The sequence below is a fragment of the Lolium perenne genome, chromosome 6 (genome assembly GCF_019359855.2).
Source record: "Lolium perenne isolate Kyuss_39 chromosome 6, Kyuss_2.0, whole genome shotgun sequence".
Lineage (NCBI taxonomy): Eukaryota > Viridiplantae > Streptophyta > Magnoliopsida > Poales > Poaceae > Lolium > Lolium perenne.
Genome location: NC_067249.2, coordinates 64937338 through 64958896, shown reverse-complemented (window position 1 = coordinate 64958896; position 21559 = coordinate 64937338). Strand labels below are relative to the sequence as shown.

Sequence of the window (21559 nt, the reverse complement as noted above, 5' to 3'; positions counted from 1 at the left end):
AGACGCCGCCGCCGCCAATCCCATCTCGGGGGATTTAGGAGATCGCCTCCGGCACCCTGCCGGAGAGGGGAATCATCTCCCGGAGGTCTCTTCATCGCCATGATCGCCTCCGGATCGATGTGTGAGTAGTCCACCCCTGGACTATGGGTCCATAGTAGTAGCTAGATGGTTGTCTTCTCCTCATTGTGCTATCATGTTAGATCTTGTGAGCTGCCTATCATGATCAAGATCATCTATTTGTAATGCTACATGTTGTGTTTGTTGGGATCCGATGAATATTGAATACTATGTCAAGTTGATTATCAATCTATCATATATGTTATTTATGTTCTTGCATGCTCTCCGTTGCTAGTAGAGGCTCTGGCCAAGTTGATACTTGTGACTCCAAGAGGGAGTATTTATGCTCGATAGTGGGTTCATGCCTCCATTAAATGCAGGACGATGTGAGAAAGTTCTAAGGTTGTGGATGTCTTTGTTGCCACTAGGGATAAAACATCGATGCTTTGTCTAAGGATATTTGTGTTGATTACATTACGCACCATACTTAATGCAATTGTCTGTTGTTTACAACTTAATACCGGAAGGGGTTCGGATGATAACCTGAAAGTGGACTTTTTAGGCATAGATGCATGTTGGATAGCGGTCTATGTACTTTGTCGTAATGCCCTGATTAAATCTCATAGTACTCATCATGATATATGTATGTGCATTGTTATGCCTTCTTTATTTGTCAATTGCCCAACTGTAATTTGTTCACCCAACATCTGTTTATCTTATGGGAGAGACACCACTAGTGAACTGTGGACCCCGGTCCTATTCTTTACATCTGAAATACAATCTACTGCAATTGTTCTTTACTGTTCTTCGCAAACAAACATCATCATCCACACTATACATCTAATCCTTTGTTTATAGCAAGCCGGTGAGATTGACAACCTCACTGTTACGTTGGGGCAAAGTACTGTGATTGTGTTGTGCAGGTTCCACGTTGGCACCGGAATCCCTGGTGTTGTGCCGCACTACACTCCGCCACCAACAACCTTCAACGTGCTTCTTGGCTCCTACTGGTTCGATAAACCTTGGTTTCTTTCTGAGGGAAAACTTACTGCTGTGCACATCACACCTTCCTCTTGGGGTTCCCAACGGACGTGTGTCTCACGCACATCAGATGCTTGACTTGTGCGGCGGCTGCCATCTCTTCTTCAAAAATCTTGGCGAACATCTGCTCCTCCTCCTCGTCCGAGTCCATGTCCGCCCAGGCAAATGGAAGAACACCTGTCGGGCGTGGTCGAAGCGAGGCGCGACGCGAGGAGTTTCCCGACAGCGGAATATAGGCATACGGGAGGAGGGACGTCGGAATATATGCTGGTGGGAGGAGGGACGGCGGAATACAGGCAACAAGCCGGCGGATTGGCGAGGGGTGGTGCCGGCGGTGAGAGAGCTAAGAGAGGGGAGGGGGAATTGAGATGAGAAAGTGGTGGGGTTCGCGTGTTATCTCGTCGACACAGCGGACCCATCTCCGCTTTTCTCTTGTCCGGACTCCTCGAGCGCACCCCGGGACGTCGGGGATGGCCTGGGCTCTCCGGATGGATTTAGGCCCATTTCCAGGGGAAAACAAGGAACCGGGGGCGCGGCTAGGCCGAATAACGCCGTCCGGATGAAAAAAAGGGGTGCCGGGGGCCTCATCGGGGAGACGGATGGAGGTGCTCTAAGTGCCTAAATAGCTTGGAGGCGACACGGGTGGTTAATCGGGCTTAACGCTTTGGTGCGACGTTTTTATGGATATATGAGGTTACAATAAAATGGGTGGGTCCCATGTAATTGCCCGGGATATTGTACAGTGAACCTTCAGCTTGCGCCATCTAGAAAGAAAAAACTTCAGCCCCGCTCCGCCGTGCCCGGCCGTTCACCAGTGTCCCCTTCTCTTCTCCGGCGGCAGCCCATTCCTTCTCGGCGGCAGGAGGTTATTAGGTGAGTGATCTTAGAACCTTGCCCAATTCCATTCAACTAATTCTCGAGGGTGCTTTTCGGAGGGGATCTGACCGTAGTCGCCTCACCAAGATTGCGGGTTGCTGAACAAGGGCAATGAGATGGAGCCGCCAGAGTAAACTTTTAATAGGTAAATGCATCTCAGTATCTCTGAATTTTAACCTGATTTGGTCCTCGTATGATTCCCGCAACCTCACTGTGAAATTCAAAGTGGAGTCGATGTTGTGCGGAGACACTTCCAAATCACTATCAAATTCTTTCCATGTAAGGTGAAACTAGGTGATGGTAGCGTGCGGTACATCGATAGAGATACAACTGTGGGCTAGGAGGTTAAATTTGCATAGATTTATCCACAAGAGCTGCAGACAATGGAAAAGAAGGCCGTGAAGAATGTGGTGGAGAAACTTTGGGAGAGTATTCATTGGGGTCCAAAGCAAGAAGTAGCCTTGTTAAGGTATGAAGATTGGAAGGGCGGGTATGTGCGAATTGATAATGGAGAGGAGATAGTTGATGAAATTGACCGGCAAGAAGGTTGGAAAAGCAAAGAGTTTTTTTTAATACAGAGCTCGTTGATCTGAATTTACATTCTAATGTTGGATATGTCCCCGCAAAGTTGATTTCACATATGGCAGACGATGATTAGGCTTCATAAGAGGCAGCTAGTTCACATATGTACTGAAGTGACAATAATATCTCCGGGGGTTGATGTTGATGCAAATGCAGGGCTTGTAGTTTATGTTGATTGAAATTTGGTCGAGTTACATGCTCGTGCTGATTTGGTCATTGCACCAATGGCTGAAACATAGATGGCCAAAAAAATTGGCATTCCAGTAGATAATAGAGATAAAGAGGAGAGGGATGAAGGCAATATGTCTGATGATGGTAACATACAAATTTTTGAAGACGTTGATGGAGAGTTGATGAGAGATGCTCCAGATGATGTAGATGATGCACATGATGATGAGATGATAATTGTCTATGACAAGGAAAACCATGTTATTGCAGCAGGGAAGTTGTTTCCAATGGGTGAGTTTATGATGTGTTTCAAGACTTGTGCAGTCAAGAAGGAGTTTGATGCCAAGACTTAGTGAAGAGATAAACAGAAGTTCTATGCTAGGTGCAGAGGTTTTGATGGGGGAGAGAAGCCTTGCAAGTGGTACATTTCTTCTAGACACCAACCTGATGGAAGTATCAAATACCTTTTGAACATACTTGCATTACTAATTCACACAGAGTATCAACAACGATATCATAGATTTGGGTTGCAGAAAATATCACTCATGTTTTAGTCACGACGCCAAACATTGCTGCAAAGAAGGTGAAAGCGGGCTTGGAAAAGGACTATAAGGTGATTTATACCATAGTTGAAAGAGCATAGAGCCCCCAGGTGTGGTTTTGGTAATTAAGGACACTCACTATGGACTAATAATTGCATTAAGTTATATTTGTAGAGCTGTCCATAGTCAATGCTTGAACCATATGTTGGCTTCAAGGTTGCAATAAGAAGAAATAAGGTGCAAGTTCAAGATGAGCCAACTCGAAGAGATCATATGCTTGAAGCTTGCCATTCATATGGTGATCATGGATATGTGAAGATGCACAGAAGAAGAAGCTCTCTCATAGTGGAGTATGGGGGAGCAATCCGCAAGACATCATCAAGCAAGCACAATCAAGAAAGATGTTACATCTTGTCGCGGTCAAGATCGACATCACCTAGCTCAAGCGGAATGCGCAAGGTTAAGGTTTACTCTTGATAGGGTTTCTTTCTTACCGGTCTCGTGGTTTAGTTGGGAGATCGATTTATAGGCTAGACGTCGTACTATCAAGGGGCTCTCGATTGAGTAACTCGATCATGTCGTTCGAAGTGTGATCAAACCTTTGCATCCTTGCACCATCTTTTATTGGTTTTTATTTGGATCTTGTCCTTGTGATGTTTTAGAGCTTGTGGTTATTTTCATGACAAGCTCTAGTTCATCGAAAACGGATTTCGCGTATATCACTTGTTGCATTTTCGATATCGGTGATTTCCTCGATTTCTCGTATTGAGGGGTTGCACCTCTAAAATTCATAGAAAATAATCCCCCACTTGTTGACCCGCGCCGTCTCTATCTCACTCCGCAAGCTGCGCGCCCCGCGTGCTCGACCTCGGGCGTTAGTACCGTGCCCACCTTGCCGGTACTATCGGCCCAACATCTGTCTAGCCCAACGGGCAGAAAATGGGCAGCCCCCTTCTTAGGCTCCTCTCTCTTCTATGCATAGTTCTTATTCCTCTCTATCTTAAGCTCCTTCGCCATTGTTGTTGATCTTTTATCTTGAGATCTTTCTCCCGATCCAATGATTCTTGCATCTATTTGAGAGAAAGTTTGAGGAGATCTAGATTCACATTTTGACCAAACCAAATCATCTATTTGCGAGTAAATATTTGGGATCTAGATCTTGGAGAATTTTGTGTCCTCCTATTTGTTCTTCCTCCCATATTCCCCCAATAGCTTCTGTAGCTTTGTTGGAATTTGAGAGAAAAGGACTTGAGAATCTTTGTGGTGTTCTTTCCATTGCATTTGGTGCATCGGTTTGACTTCTCCGCGGTGATACGTGGAGGTGAAAGTTGGTGAGATATTACCTTCGGGAGCTTGTTCCCGGAGCTTGTTCCTCTTGGGTCTTTGGACCCTAGACGGTTTAGTGGTCTTTGTGGTGTTCTTGGGGACTCCAAGTAAGTTGTGGAGATTCTTCAAGTGCAAGGCCTTTGTGGCGGTATATTGGGAGCCTCCAATTAATTTGTGGAGATTTCTCCAAGCTTTGTACGGGTTCGGTGACCACCCTTAAGATTTCATAGTGGATCGAGGTCTTCCCCTTTGGTGGGAAGGCTCGAGGAGAATACGGTGAGACCTTTGTGGCGTTTGGAGTGGTTTGTCCTCCACACCGCTCCAACGGAGACTAGCACTCACAAGGTGTGAACTTTGGGATACATCGTCATCTCTGCGTCACCTCAATTATTCCTATGCACAAGCTATTTACTTATGCACTTTACTTTGTGATAGCCTTCGTGCTTGAAGTCATATATCTTGCTATCACATAGTTGCTTATCTTGCTTAGCATAAGTTGTTGGTGCACATAGCTGAACCCTAGTTATATAGGTTTTTGTGCTTGACAAATAAAACGCTAGTTTTATTCCGCATTTGGTAAGCCATATTCGTAAAAGTTTTAAACCGCCTATTCACCCCACTCTGGGCGGCACCCGTGTCCTTTCAATTGGGAGCAACCGGAGTGGTGGATAACCCTTAATAAGTCCCCACGGTACCGTGGTGTATGATGGATTGTAGAAGCCCAACGAAGGTACCGAGGCCAGAACATACCTAAGGGGTATGTGGACCAGCGGAGTATATAATCGAGGTCGGATGAACCGACGAGGATCCAAGGTCGGAACTACAATAAGGGTGGGTATGCGGGGTCGCGTAGAAGGACGACAATTATTGGCTTGGACCTTATATTAGGCCTCACACCAAGAAAGTGTGGACGAGAAAGTATGCCCGATTGGTAACAAGGATAAGTTCTCCTATGAGAAAAGTAACACACCTCTACAGAGTGTAATGAATTGTGGCTTGTCACTCCCTTTTCCGGGAAAGAATAACGAACGCAGCAGGAAAGAAACACCACCTTGGGAAGGCTAACGGACATAGATTTTCAAAATAAAAGCAACATTTTGAAGAAACGTTTCTCAAAACATGCATTACCTATGACTTTCTGGTATATGGTTGTAGTTAGTGCATTAAACACTCTTTCCTATCATGAACTTGCTGAGTATGTTTGTACTCATCCTTATTTGAATCCCGTGCTTAGATTGCATGAACAACCCGGATGAGACCCCTGAAGGAACGGAAGACATAGAAGAAGGTTTATACGAAGAACCCAACTTGACTGGAGGAGTCGGCGGGGTGGGCTATATGATCGCGTACGACAAAGACGAGGCCAGCGAGGAAGTAGAAGCATAGAAACAATACATAGTAGTTAGTCGGGCAACATCAATTTTATGGAATGACGCTGCTTGAGTAGTCATGGTATTTAGTTTACTGTTATCAGTTATTCGTAAGTTAGATAAAGTCGAACTAGAGTTACCGAGTTATCCTCTCTGGACCCAGGAGCATCTCAACTATAATGTACACATATGGCTTGTAATATTAAGTGCTTGAATAAAGGACCAGTTATGTTTCTATTTTACCACTCTGAGAGATGTAATATTTGCAGATTGGCACTTCGCAACTATTATGTCAACGACTGGCATATTACAACATGCAGTGGTATGTCGGGTCACCACATCGATACCGCCGATCTCGCTGCTGATTTCGCTGAGGGCTTCCAAAATAACTTCTTTCTCCACCGAGCCATCTCTCCTCTCATTTTGTGTGATGGTATATATGTGGTAGGTTGTGTTTAGTCTAAGAACAACATACCCATCAAGCTCATCGAGACCACCCCTCGTAATAGTGTGGTGTTTACTATGACTCAAAAATAAATCAAGAGAAAACAAACAAACACCATCACTTCTCTTGAACGACGATTGGGCAGTCTCAAACCATCTTTCGTCATCACAAGTGAACTAAAGCCTGTGAAATCACTCAGAGATAACTTTATGTACCGACCAGGGTTGTCTCTGAGTCTGCATGGGGTTCTTGAAGTTCCAGGTGGAAACACAATATGTTGTGGTGGAAACTAGGGTGGTGGCGGTTCCGTATTGCTCTGCATCCTCTTTAGGTGCTTCTTTCTACCCCCGGGTTGCTCGGATTGGCGGTGTCGTCTCCAGCTAGCCCTGTCATGGTCGCCAAGACCTATTGGGCGGCAGGTGGTTGATCAACTGTCGTGAGCTCATTGTTGTACTCCTTCATGGTTGCCTCATATTCATCTGATTTCATGGGTGAAATCTCGCAAGCTCGGGATCGAGAGAATCCAATATGGACTCGTCGTTTCTGGCATCCTCATCAGGAGCGGATCCAGACGTAGATCCAATGTAGTGCACGAAGTGACACTTTTGCTTCTCTAATACCTGAGAAATCCAAGTGGATATGCATTGGTCTTCCACCAACATATCTAGCACATGGGTTGTTTGGGTGGGCATGGATTTTCCAGATATAGGGCAGATACGGCCATTGGTGGATCCTGCTCAGATCGGTTTTCTCCTAACTTATCCGGCCCAACAGAGGCTTGTGCAAGGTTTGTTCCGACAAACCTAGTGGAGTCACTAGTTTCTCCGATGAAGATGTGGATTCCACCGATTCGGACGATGGAACAGTGTATGACGTTCTCCCTTCGCCGGAATCCGGCACTCGTCGTTCGAGACAATGGGGTAGTTGCCGTCGTAGAGGATGCGCCCGATGGCTACGGTGTTACCGATGCCTGCGAAGGCAGATCCCGCCTGAATCCGTCTTCCCGACATCGTTGGCCCCACGGTGGGAGCCAAGTGTCGTTGCGTATTCGATGGTGATCCGATGAGAGGTGCCTCACGGAGGGAAGAGAGTGGGGGAGCCATGGGGCGAGCATTCACCGGGACAGGGATACACGAGTTACCCAGCTTCAGAAACCTCATGACGGTGGTGAGGCTCTACTAGTGCTTGTCTGCAATTATCAGGCAACAAGTGCAAGCTTACAATGATTTGTGTCGTGCCTCTAGGCTCCTAGGATCTGGCTTATATAGACGCCCAGATCTAGGATTGCAATGGTAGAGATCCAACTGGATACGACTAGGTCTAAGCTACACTAAATTATCTTGTCGTGCACCTCAAGGATTCGACCCACCTTTACTATGGGCCGAATCCGCCTACTTGTCTCCGTGCTGGACTCCTCCATCTTGGTTTCCAGCAACTGCACCGTCCGGTTGAGTTATAGATCTCACCACCATCTGTGGACCACCTAAACTTACGAAATTAGGACCTCGTTATGGTATACATAGTTGGTATATCCACAACACTACATTGTCTTGCTCACACCATTGTATAAATATTTTTTAGGGATTGCTCACACCATTGTGGGCCGTGGGATGACTATAGAGAACCAACAAACATAATGGGCCGTCCAGTTCATCGCCTAATAACTTTGATGAGAGTCTCCAGTTCATCCGGAAGCCATACCGACTCGTGATTCATAACATGATCCATAAATAATGCCCCTACGCGCACCGCTTGATGTTTAGCGAAATCGACGCGATGGCCGCCGACCGTCTCTCCGACCTCCCACACGATCTGCTCCAGCACATTCTATCCTTCGCGCCTGCGCGGGAGGCCGCGGCCAGCGCCATCCTCTCGCGCCAATGGCGTCCTCTGTGGCGCCGCACGAGCGCAGTCAACCTGGACATCAGGCCCTACCTGCCCGCCAACTCCAAGGGTGAACACCACCGCCTCAGGTCTTCGCCGCTGGATGCCTTCTTCCACGACGCCCTTGCGGCGCTCGCCGCCATTCCGCGACGCACACCCCTCAAGAGGCTCACGCTCTACCTAGTGATAGACGGCACCGACAGCGGGGTGGACTACGCGGAACCGCGAGACAGTGGCAGGGTCGCAGACATCCTCGCCGCCGACAGCTCCACGGCAAAACTGGAGGAGCTCATCATCAGTTGCCGGTACGACAGTCCCAAGTACGGCCTGCCGCTGGCATCCATGACGTGCGCCGCCACGCTCCGGGTGCTGGAGCTCGAACAATGCAATCTCCAACCACCATCAGCGCCGAGCCTTGCTTTCCCGCGCCTGACAGATCTTCGGCTCCGAAACTGCTTCTTCATGGAAGGGTATCTCCAGGCCATGATCGACGCCGCGCCGGTGCTGACCAGCCTATTCCTAGTTAACGTCGCACAGAAGCCGCTGGAGCCCCTGGATCCAGCCGATGCTATACTATACTACGACATGCCGACCTATCGCAGGCTGCCCCTCTGCCTACGCTGCCTGACATGCACCATCCTAGAGTTAGAGACATATCCCCAAAAGCACGAGCTACAGGCTTACGGCCACATTGGCATCCAGCTCGACATGCCCAGCCTCCGCTCCTTCCGCTACCACGGGCACCCCGTCAAGCTCTTGCTGATATCACCGGCGCCGGGTTTGGCACGTGTCGATGTCGACGCCACTTACAAGGGAGACAGCCCGCAACCCATGCCATGTATGCTCACAAGCTTCTCCACTACGAGGGCCTTGAAGCTGACCGTCAACGCCATGGAGGACATACTCGACGGCGAGAAGGAAAACGGTGGGGTCATCCTGCCCACCTTCCCGAACCTCAAGCTCCTACACCTAGACGTATTCCACGAGCACGATAGCGGCAGCATCATTGCGTTGTCAATGGCGAGGCTTCTCCGCTCATGCCCAGCGATGTCCGAGCTCCGACTCATGATGTGGTGGAACTACAACTATCTGCTTGAGGGTGAGAACAAGGATCCGGCCACAAATCCATTCGCCCAATCCATGGACCGATTCGAGATGCTCGTGTCCAAGGCTTCATCTCGTAGCAGCAGCAAGGTCTCGGAGCTTCCTGCAGCCTTGTCGGACAATTGTGCGTCGTTCACCTGTCTTCAGACAAGCCTGCGGAAGGTGACGCTGCTGTTCAATACCAAGGAGGTCGACTGCTTCCAAGTCCAGCTAGCCAAGTTTCTCGTGGAGAACGCCATGGTCCTTGAGGAGATGCACATTGACGACGGGAACCAGTTCTGGCCGGAGCACATCCGCCACAAGCTCGCAAGATGGAGAGCTGAATCGTTCCGTGCCAGGAACCTGCCAGACACAACCGGGTTTCAGGTGCACCAGCTAAACCTGTGGTAGTTTCTTAGGGGCAAACATGTATCTAGACATATTTTAGTTCTAGGTATATCCATATTAGTGGCAATTGTCATCTCCTGAGAAACTAATTAAAGGACATTGAAGAACCATATTTGTTATTGGAAGACATGCACATGTCACAAGAAAACCGAAAAGGATATTTGCAGTACAAAGTAGTTAACTGATATTGATGTGAAAACTAAAATGAAGTACATATTCCTATCTGCTGAATACTGAATTTAGATTTAGTGGTGTATGAGCAACTTCCCTGGAATTCTTTTCCTTTCAATATATCCAACAGTAAAGATTTGCTCCTCATTACATATATCTCTCGACCTAACCCCCAATCAGTCCGCTAATTTTCTGGACCATGCTACCATCGCCTTCACTAGTAGGAAAAGCCTCATCAGTGGCGCACCAAAAACGGATTCTGTGGCGCATGGGAGGTGCGCCACAGAAACGTCGCCACAAAAATAAGGTTTCTGTGGCGCACCTGCCCATGCGCCACAGAACTAAGGTTTCTGTGGCGCACTTGTTCTTAGGTGCGCCACAGAAAAGGGTGCGCCACAGAATTGGTTCTAAGTGCGCCACAGAATTTGCTTGTATTATACACAATTTTGTGCTGCCTGCTATACATATGCAGTTTATACACAGCAATACAGATACACAATACAGATACACAGGTTATATACAGCAACATTCAGATATAATATAAATATCATGTACATTGCACAGATATAACATAGACATCATCATCACATTACTTAGAGCCCGATCGAGATACATATATAGTGGCAAGTGTCAAATGTTTTGCATACAACTCTTAATTCATACAAAATTCACAATTTCGAGATACAAAATAGTCTTCATCCGGTTCCTCCTTTGCTCCGTCATCTCTACCCACCAGGCTCGCTTGCATCGGGGTCCTTCATCCAGTTCCTACTATGATGAAAATGGAAGAAAGTGAGACCAACAAGTCTGATGCACAAGAGAAATGGAATAAATGCCTCATACATTGTTGGTCAACACAAATATTAACATTCAGGGACGGTGTAAGTGAGACCAAGTCCGATGCACAAGAGATTGATATTTGTGCTATCTTACCAGACTCACTTACGCCGCCCCCGAGTGTACGGTGACCAAACATTTTAATCATCGGCATTTTGAAAATCTCAAAGCAAATGGAATGACAAAATGGAATAAGTGCCTCATACATTGTTGGTCAACACAAATATTAACATTTAGGGATGGCGTCAGTGAGGCCAAGTCCGATGCACAAGAGATTGATATTTGTGCTATCTTACCAGGCTCACTTACGCCACCCCCAAGTGTACGGTGACCAAACATTTTAATCATCGGCATTTTGAAAATCTCAAAGCAAATGGAATGACAAAATGAAATAAGTGCCTCATACATTGTTGGTCAACACAAATATTAACATTTAGGGATGGTGTAAGCGAGGCCAGGTAGGATGCACAAGAGATTGATATTTGTGCTATCTTACCTGGCTCACTTACGCCACCCCCAAGTGTACGGTGACCAAACATTTTAATCATCGGCATTTTGAAAATCTCAAAGCAAATGGAATGACAAAATAGAATATGTGCCTCATACATTGTTGGTCAACACAAATACTATGGTCGTAAACCATAGTTGCAGTATACACCGCCGTATACTTTGCAGAAGGGCCCCCTTTCCCGGTCGGCGTTCCGTCAACGGGTGCTTGACGACACAACAACGCCGATCTGCATCTCCGGCGCAGAACCACGCCAGTCCCTCGCTGTCCAGTGAACGAGTCCTTGATGCAAAGACCGTGCCGGCCTGCCCAGCATTATGCCGGGCCGTGTTGCCGCGCTTCAAGCCGTGTGTCCCGCGCCCTGCAGGAGAGTGCAGGGCGCGTGATCGACACGGCCTGAAGCGCGACAACAGGGGTCGGCATGATGCTAGGGAGGCTGGCACCGTCTTGGCATTAAGGACTCGTTCACGTACTGGACGGCGAGAGAAGAAAAGTGGTGCTGCGCCGGAGAGGCATGTCGGCGTTGTTGTCTCGTCAAGGACTCGTTCACAGAACGGTGGCCAGGGAAAGGGGGGCTCGTCTACAAAGTATATTGCGGCGTATAGGTGACCAAACATTCTAATCATCGGCACTAAAATGGAAGAAAGAGCCAAGTGGTATCTCAACTAGATATCATATGCCTCATACTTTGTTGGTCGAAACAAATATGAACATCCCGGGATGGCGTTAGTGAGGCCAGGTAGGATGCACAAGAGATTGATATTTGTGCCATCACACCAGGCTAAAAATCCACAACCCCCAGTGTACAGTTGACCGAACATTCTAATCATCGGCACTAAAATGGAAGAAAGAGCCAAGTGGTATCAACTAAATGGAATGCCTCATACTTTGTTGGTCGAAACAAATATTAACATCCAGGGATGGAGTAAGTGAGGCCAGGTAGGATGCACAAGATATTGATATTTGTGCCATCACACCAAGCCTCACTTGCTCCACCCCCGAGTGTACGAGTGATCGACCAACCATCTAATCATCGACAAGTAAATCACTTGGGGTAATGTTAAAATGTTTGTCTCCATATTTGGGAGACATTTTTAATATTGGAGTCTAGCTAATGGAAATCAAGAACTAGTCTTGATCTCCAAATGGTGATTAGAGGGAATTTATTCATCTTAAGCAACATTAGGGACAAATGGGATCATGCAAGGGACTTGGGTCATTTGGATCATAAGGCATCAATTAAGGAGGCAACCAGGGACAAAGGGAAACATTTGATGATCCATTATCATAGGCAACAAAGCAGCAACTTTTTCCCCTCTAATCTAGCTAGAGTCCTTAAAAGAAATCCATCATAAGCATGGTCAAATACACATATATAGCATTTGGAGAGCAAACAAGCAGTAGCCATATCACTCAATCCAATAATATAGTAATTTGGATCATAAGGCATCAATTAAGGAGGCAACCAGGGGACAAATTAAGGGAAACATTTGATGATCCAGTAAGTGCATGACACTTTGAGCTACCCAAGAATAAAGGCCAACAGTGGATAAACATCTGCTCAACCATTTCTTGCACTAGAGGAAAAGTAACCAACATTGAAACTTGAATAGTCAAGTGACACTACAAGCAGCTCACACACACATGCAAACACATGTGTTGACAGTAACTAAACAATGAGAAGAACACCACCGGATATTCATGGGTACTTAGGATCGGTAGGGAATTGATAAAGTACAGTGAGGAGCAAGCATACCATCGAAACTGTCAATTTGAGAGAAATAACATTGGGGTAATGTTAAAATGTTTGTCTCCATATTTGGGAGACATTTTTAATATTGGAGTCTAGCTAATGGATATCAAGAACTAGTCTTGATCTCCAAATGGTGATTAGAGGGAATTTATTCATCTTAATTAAGCAACATTAGGGACAAATGGGATCATGCAAGGGACTTGGATCATTTGGATCATAAGGCATCAATTAAGGAGGCAACCAGGGACAAAGGGAAACATTTGATGATCCATTATCATAGGCAACAAAGCAGCAACTTTTTCCCCTCTAATCTAGCTAGAGTCCTTAAAAGAAATCCATCATAAGCATGGTCAAATACACATATATAGCATTTGGAGAGCAAACAAGCAGTAGCCATATCACTCAATCCAATAATATAGTAATTTGGATCATAAGGCATCAATTAAGGAGGCAACCAGGGACAAATTAAGGGAAACATTTGATGATCCAGTAAGTGCATGACACTTTGAGCTACCCAAGAATAAAGGCCAACAGTGGATAAACATCTGCTCAACCATTTCTTGCACTAGAGGAAAAGTAACCAACATTGAAACTTGAATAGTCAAGTGACACTACAAGCAGCTCACACACACATGCAAACACATGTGTTGACAAGAACTAAACAGCGAGAAGAACACCACCAGATATTCATGGGTACTTAGGATCAGTAGGGAATTGATAAAGTACAGTGAGGAGCAAGCATACCATCAGAAACTGTCAATTTGAGAGAAATAACATTGGGGTAATGTTAAAATGTTTGTCTCCATATTTGGGAGACATTTTTAATATTGGAGTCTAGCTAATGGATATCAAGAACTAGTCTTGATCTCCAAATGGTGATTAGAGGGAATTTATTCATCTTAATTAAGCAACATTAGGGACAAATGGGATCATGCAAGGGACTTGGATCATTTGGATCATAAGGCATCAATTAAGGAGGCAACCAGGGACAAAGGGAAACATTTGATGATCCATTATCATAGGCAACAAATCAGCAATCTTTTTCCCCTCTAATCTAGCTAGAGTCCTTAAAAGAAATTCTACTTAAAATGAAGTAGCTCTCTATTGGTATTGGTTACCAACAGGAACTCAAGCCACTACTTGATCTTACTAATTCAAAGCAGGACCAATGCAGGACCAGTGCTGATGTTGCCATCATCTCTGCCCCCAAGAACTCTCTCATGCTCTCTCTCACATGCCATGCCAGCCGCTTGCTCCAAAACACAAGCATCACAGCAGAGCATAGAAAAAATATATAGCTAACAGCACAGTAAAACAAAAAGAATGTTTGACTGTTTTTATTCATGATGACCACAACAGCAGCACAACAGCATCCAGATCGAGCACAACATCATCCTCTCTGTAATTTTGTCCAGAGCAGCATCAACATCCAGAGAACAACAGCAGCACAAGAGCATCCAGATCGAGCACAACATCAACACATCCAGAGCAGGGGTAGAGGAAGAGGGAGGGGAGGGGAGAGGTGGAGCTCACCGACGCTAGGGGTGGATCGAGGAGGAGGTTGACGACGACGGCAGGGGTGGAGGAGGAGGGAGGGGAGGGGAGAGGTGGAGCTCACCGACGATAGGGGTGGAGGAGGAGGTTGACGACGACGGCAGGGGTGGAGGAGGAGGAAGACGCGGCGGCTCCTCCTCCTTGACGCGGCGGCCCCTCCTCCTCCATGCGGCGGCCCCTCCTCCTCCACGCCGCAGCGGCTTGTGCTGCAGGTGGCGGGGATGGGTGGAGCGTGGCGGCATGCGGCCCTCGCGGAGGAAGGAGGCGGCGGCGGCGACGGCCAGTGCGACGACCATGGCGGCGGCTGCGGGGGAGAGGGGAGGGGAGGTGAACGTACGGGCGTGGGGAGGGGAGGGGAGGGGTACGGGGATGATATAACTTACCCTAATTCTGTGGCGCACCAGCACAAGTGCGCCACAGAAATAACTACTTCTGTGGCGCACCAGAGCCAGTGCGCCACAGAAATAGATATTTCTGTGGCGCAGAAAGCATCGTGCGCCACAGAAATACCTACCCTAATAATTCGTGGTGGCAGAATGTGGGCCCCACATAATTTCTGTGGCGCACGGTTCAGCCCTGCGCTTGTGGCGCACACTTGCTGGTGCGCCACAAAACAAGTTTCTGTGGCGCATTCAAAACGGTGCGCCACAGAACTAAGCTTTACCTATAAGGGTTTTCCTACTAGTGCTTCCTCCGCAATTTCTGTGAAGTTCAAAATATACACCAAACTTTACAGAACTTGGCTAACACTGATGAGTGCAAACATCGGTATATTCTGAAGCCAATCATCCATTGCTGCATAAAGAGATGTTGATCGTAGAGTTGTGCGACCAAACTAAAAGCCTTTCTAGTTTCAATGTACTGAACACGGCTTTGTGCATTTGCTTTTATCAGCAATTCATCATCCCACATATAAACCGCTCAGTGAGATGTGACCAAGTTCTAGCGCAGAAAGAAAAACACCTCCTTGGTACTTAAAGGATTAGTAACAACTTTTTTTTTTTGTTGAAACATGGCAAACAAACACCATATTTTACTTGTTTATACCTAAGGAAGACATAAAATGAAATGAGTGGCCTAAATCTAACAGTAATAAAATGATTAAAAGAACACACGTTTGAATCAAAATGTTTAGATTACTCTGCTCTGCTAACTTTTCATGAATCTGAAGACCTATCAACTTATCAAGTATCTCGCACATGAATGAATAGAACATTAAAAAAATCAGTATAACAAAAGAACTTCAAAGCCCATTTCTTTTTAAGATAAGATGAAATACACTTGAAGGATCTGAAAGCCAACTTCATTTAAGGACAAGTGGAAGTACAACTGAAGAATCGGAAATAGTTGTAATAGTTTGGCATGTATGAATGAACAACATGTGCAGCAGAAGTGCCATCATATTAGTAATATATCTTCCTTTCTAGGATATAATACGTTATGGTCATCTAAATCACTAAATGAAAGTAAGATTAAACAAGGAATACGTCTGGTAGATATAGCAAGAATGGAACATACGAAATTGGAGTCAGGAAGCCACATGCTGCCTTGGCACTCGCCACTTCACGTCTTAAGCAGCAGGTATTAGGGTATTAGATTTCCAATTCATAGCTAAACTTCATTAGTGCTTTGCTCGATGCTCAGTTGCATGGAATCCATCTTCTCATTTACATACTCCAGCTTCTTGCAACAAATCTCGTTAGCAGTCCTTGCACTGCAGTCACACTTCTCAAATGGACGATATACGTAAGCACTTTTTATTTCCTCGCGCAATGTTGTTTGGATTTCCTGCTCCAGCCACCATATACGAACAATTTATCATGCGCCATTCATAGAAAATATTGTGTGTCTAACAAAACTTTAACGCCGAGAAAAGTCGTAAGAATGCAATTGATTAATCAGTTTGCATATCTGGGTACTAGTATTTTTGGTGGAAGGGGATGAAGCATTGGGTCACAGCAGAATTTTGCTCAACCAGAGGTGCACAGAGACAGACAACATTAAATACCGGAATATTACTACTGAACATCATAAGCAGTTGTTTCCGCCAGCACAGGATCCAAATTTTGGCGCAATATAAAGAGATATAGAAAAGAACATTCGACTAGTTGTAGTTCAGAACAGTAGCACTGTAGCAATCGCAATGTTATAGCTTTATATGAAATCAAATAAGGTGGTGCACTGAAGTAAGCAACCTAAAATGTATTTATCAGCACTACGAAGCATGCCATTCGAAGTTCCAGCATTAAGAAAACTGAACTATCATGAGCAAGCAATGAAAGCAAACTTCTAACAAGTAGTCATGGCTTAACAGTTACAGTACTACACCAACACAGCTTCAGGTTCAGAAATCAGAACCAGTGCCATGTCTTATATAGTCTGCTAACTATTTTCACAACTCCCTGTCCACTTTATATCTTTTGTGCGTCCAAATTTCCAATATCCCTCATGCCCCCTCCTTTTCCAGCCATGAGCAAGCCAGCAAGGGCCAAACAGGAATACAGGATGGGGGACTACCTTCACAGAGAGCATGAACTTGCAGCACTGGAAGGCTACGGCTTCGGTGAGGGTGCCCTGCGATTTTCCCAGCTCCTCCATGACCGCCCCTGCGAGTTCCACCATCAGCACTATCCGCTGCAAAGGCACAGACAGACAAACAAACACGTAGACGCTACAGGATTCAAGAACCGAACAATCGGCCTAGAGAAGAGGAACGCGAAATCTGGCTGCGCGGATCACCTTCTCGATCTGGTGGAGGCGCTGCAGTGAGCTGCTCTGGCCCTGCCGAACCATCGCCGCCTGCGAGGTAGAGAGAAAGGTGAGAACAGCGGCGAAGGGGACTGCTGGAGGTCGAGGAGCGACGGCACGGTAGGCAGGTGCTGTGATGGGCTTTCTAATCTCAGCCCGTTTAGAAGCCCCGCATTCGGCAGAAAAGCCCGACATCAATACGAAGTGCTGAATGGAGCAAAGATAGTCCCACCTCGGAAGTGGAGGAAAGTTTCGACCAGCTTAAATAGAGTGTTCTCGCCCACCCAGCACGACCTTACTTGAACAGGATCTGTTCTATAGGATCGTACCGTTGCATCCTTGACTAATAAGGAGGCAAGCACTTAAGCTTGGTTGATGACATCTGACCTGTGGGCCAGAGCGTGATTAACGGCTCGGACCAGTTGCCGCTGATCTCATGGCTGTAGATGATCGTTCCTGTTCAGCTTAGGCTGAATCAGGGTGGCCCACAGGTTGTCTGACAGGCTCTAAATTTTTTGCCCAACCCAGTATCGTGTGTAAGTAGACATGTCCTTATCGAAGGTACTATAATATGATCCTGATTTTGTTTATCATAACATCGTCTCTCTGTTTCCTTTTACAGTTTTTGTGGATAGCACCCTCATACACATAATGAACATGGTCTTCTTGGTCTGTCAGTGCACAAATGTATGTTTTGGTTTATATCTAAAATCACCCAAAATTCCTGACATTTGACAGTAACTTTCATTGATATATAGTCCTTTGTGTGAAATTAGTTACATTGCCGTCTCACCATTATTAAATGATGCTGCAAATTATTTGGAGCAAATAGATACAAAGGCAGATGAATACTCCTGGAACTATTTACATGTAAAGCAAACAAATACGCTCTCAGTATTTCTTGATTTCTTAGATAAATACACTGAACACTATCTCGTGGAACTATTTGCTCATCACCAAATGGTCATGTATAGTCTTGGATTACTTTAAACCAAAGTCGATCCTCATGTGACCTTTCCCTGTTTCAGATCTTTTTTTCAAGACAACCTCCATTATCTATCATGAGACTAGATGCAGTTTCAACATGCTAATTTTACATGCGATGTTACCAATTAATTAGTCATAAACAATCATATATATGACCAATGTTATTTATAAGGTTGCTTTATTTTTTTTGTCTCTTCTTAGTTAAAACAGGTTATAAATGAATCTTTTCAACTACTATTATTTCTGAGAAAAAGCTCAATATGTGGCAGAACAAAGTGCAGGCGGCGGCGAAGCGTGCCTTTTCACCTAGTGATATATAATATGCCCATTGTCGGGCAGGCGACAACGGCCTCACCGTCGGCCTCGCCACGGACCCCTGGCCAACATTGTCCTCTCAGCCCTTCTCATGGCGGGCCACAACCCCCACTTCGTCATCACGGTACTCCTTTCGACGATATCCAAGGAGACCAGTGGTCAGTCAGTGGTCGGGGTGGTGGAACAAGTGCCATCAAATAATAGTACATCAAGTTCTACAGAAATCAGATGCATGTGAAACCAACAATCATTGCATGCACCAAGAGGTCCAGATTGGAGAGAGAACCATGTAGACCCAAGAGAAATAAGAGTAGGCATGTCATGTAAACATATGCACTGATAAAAATTACATGAGGCGGAAAACAATGTATGAATAATCCCGAGCCACTGAGCAAATCACTGTAAGCGGAGATAGCAATGGAATTGGCTGCAGTAAATCAAATGATCAAACCTGAAAATATGCACACAGCTGAGGGTGTGTATGGTTTGGTGCGCCGCAAGTAGCCCTGCCCAAAAAATTGATTGTCTATCATATTTTGGTCACTGTTTGGTTTGTAGCAAAAAAAAATGGTTGACAATGGATGTCCACCCACCCCTCCCTCTCACGGATTCTTGCCAAATAGTTGGCCAAATGAGGGTGGACGATTTCTTGCCCAAAAAATTGGAAAGCAAACTCTTGCCAATATTTGGTAGGGCTATTGTGGGCACTAACCAAATATATCCTAACAGCCAAGACGTCATGTTGCAACAACAGGTAAATGAACAATAAAATCCAACATGACAAACAATTGGTACAAAAGGAGGTAATCACTACATTTGGCAAGACAGTACAATCAAGAGACGCAAATATCAAACCATCTGTCGAAACAATCTGTGTATGACTAGATTCACATTTGTAGATGACCACACAAGTAAAACCACCTGGCTATATTAGTTGTAAGAGAAGAAAACCAGAGGTACCATGACATGAAGAGACATAATACAGTTCAACACAAAAAAAAACTATATGTCCATAAGATATAAAGTATGATCTTCTGATTTCTGAATGACAAGATTGAAATGAGCCAGATACAGATATCACAGATTTTTAGTGTTTTCTCAAAACATATGGTCCCAAGAGAACAAATCTTCTTCAGACCATCAGTATTAATACAACATGTTGCTTTCAATTATAGCCTATCAGATGTCCTACCTTACACTTTTTTCTTGATATCTACAATCAAATATATACTGGTACCAGAAAATGAGAATGACACGGTATAGTTTGCTCAACTAATCAGCACTGATTTATTTTAGGATAGAGTGCTCTAACAAAACAAGTTCAATTTTGTCCTCACTTCCGATACTTCTACCATGATAGAGGTGGTTCAAGGAAGAGTGCTTCAAGTTAGGAAATTGATTGTTGCAAGGTTTTTACTTGAATCTGGTTGTAAAGAATAGCTCTTGCTGCCATTGTAACTAGCACTGCCTGCTAGAATGTCAGTAACACTAGGATGCCCCTGATGCCCTAAAATCTAACCAGGCAGTCAGGCTAACAGAGGATTGAGCAGCCAAGCACTAATATGCAAGCAAAAGAGGCAAGTCAATCCAACAATATCTCATTCCATTTTTAGAAAAATAAATTTTGTTCAACAGCATCAACATGTTAGAGTACTGCATTCACAGATAAGCACTAACAAATTGAACACATCCCACATATACCTTAGTTGGTCTACTCCCTGCTGTCCAGCACAAACTACTCCAAACTGCAACGGATTTCTACTGCTTTGTTGCTGGCACCGTTTGAGTACTTCAGAAAGCGGCTGCTTGAAAATACAACCTCTCTTCAATATTTGGGTCCCCAGTTGGCGAGTTTCCCTGCTCCTCCATGACCGCCCCTGCGAGCTCCACCACCAGCACTATCCGCTGCAAAGGCACAAACAGACAAACAAACACGTAGCCGCTACAGGATTCAAGAACCGAACAATCGGCCTAGAGAAGAGGAGCGCGAAATTTAGCTGCGCGGGTCACCTTCTCAACGTGGTGGAGGCGCTGCAGTGAGCTGCTCTGGCCCTGAGGAACCATCGCCACCGGCGAGGAAGAGAGAAAGGTGGGAGCGGCGAAGGGGACTGGAGGCCTGCGAGCGACGGTTAAAGCGTCACGGCAGCCAGGTGCTGTGATGGGCTTTCCAATCGAAGCCCATTTAGAAGCCTCGCATTCGGCAGAAAAGCCCGACATCAATACGAAGTGGCTGAATGGAGCAAAGATAGTCCCACCTCGGAAGTGGAGGAAAGTTTCGACCAGCTTAAATAGAGTGTTCTCGCCCACCCAGCACGACCTTACTTGAACAGGATCTGTTCTATAGGATCGTACCGTTGCATCCTTGACTAATAAGGAGGCAAGCACTTAAGCTTGGTTGATGACATCTGACCTGTGGGCCAGAGCGTGATTAACAGCTCGGACCAGTTGCCGCTGATCCATGGCTGTAGAGGATCGTTCCTGCTCAGCTAGGTTGAGTCAGGGTGGCCCACAGGTTGTCTGACAGGCTCAATTTTTTAATTTGTGTCCCTTCTGTTCAGCTTAAACTGAAAAAGACTGCTGTGCACATGCCAAATCGCTACAAAAGAGAAGAAATTATGTTGTGTACAATAAACATGAATTTTTGCAATCTAGAATTTGAATTTCTCATCGGGCTATAGAATGTAAAACTTGGAGTTGCAGCAGTTGCAACTTACAGCAATGCAGAGAAAGGACCTGCAAAAAAAATAGGTTGTGTACAAATATATTGAGTTCGCTAGACGTGATATCCAAACATGTTGACGTTAACTAGACATGATATATAATCTTTCCATCGTCGAGCGGGCGAGAGCGGCCTCGCCGCGGACCCCTAGCCGACATTGCCCTCTCAGCGGCCCTTCTCCTGGC

The 21559-nt window shown here is 45.7% G+C and overlaps 2 protein-coding genes and 2 non-coding genes across 6 annotated transcripts; 3 read left to right on the top strand and 1 right to left on the bottom strand.

The window, feature by feature from the left end:
• Positions 1 to 8183: 8183 nt before the first annotated feature.
• LOC127310375 (FBD-associated F-box protein At1g60410-like) lies at positions 8184 to 9785 on the top strand. Its single transcript, XM_051341057.1, has one exon. It carries the CDS (start codon positions 8184 to 8186, stop codon positions 9783 to 9785), a length of 1602 nt encoding a protein of 533 aa, XP_051197017.1.
• Positions 9786 to 15892: 6107 nt separating this feature from the next.
• On the bottom strand, positions 15893 to 20764 carry LOC127307521 (mediator of RNA polymerase II transcription subunit 11). 3 transcript variants are annotated; one of them, XM_051338241.2, is made up of 3 exons: positions 20666 to 20749; positions 17123 to 17239; positions 15893 to 16393 (listed from the first exon to the last, which is right to left on the bottom strand). In XM_051338241.2, the coding sequence occupies exons 1-3, from the start codon at positions 20717 to 20719 to the stop codon at positions 16217 to 16219; spliced, it is 348 nt and encodes a 115-aa protein (XP_051194201.1). In that variant the 5' UTR covers positions 20720 to 20749; the 3' UTR covers positions 15893 to 16216. The 3 variants fall into 3 exon arrangements, 2 of the variants coding, with proteins under 2 accessions (XP_051194201.1, XP_051194200.1); XM_051338240.2 differs by lacking the exon at positions 20666 to 20749 and adding an exon at positions 17345 to 17579; XR_007855654.2 differs by lacking the exons at positions 15893 to 16393; positions 17123 to 17239 and adding an exon at positions 20351 to 20560 and having other exon boundaries at positions 20666 to 20764.
• LOC127311040 (small nucleolar RNA U3) lies at positions 17643 to 17859 on the top strand. The gene has a single exon (XR_007857532.1). It is a non-coding gene; the product is annotated as a small nucleolar RNA U3 (small nucleolar RNA).
• Positions 20765 to 20967: 203 nt separating the features above from the next.
• Positions 20968 to 21182, top strand: LOC127311042 (small nucleolar RNA U3). Its single transcript, XR_007857535.1, has one exon. It is a non-coding gene; the product is annotated as a small nucleolar RNA U3 (small nucleolar RNA).
• Positions 21183 to 21559: the final 377 nt, after the last annotated feature.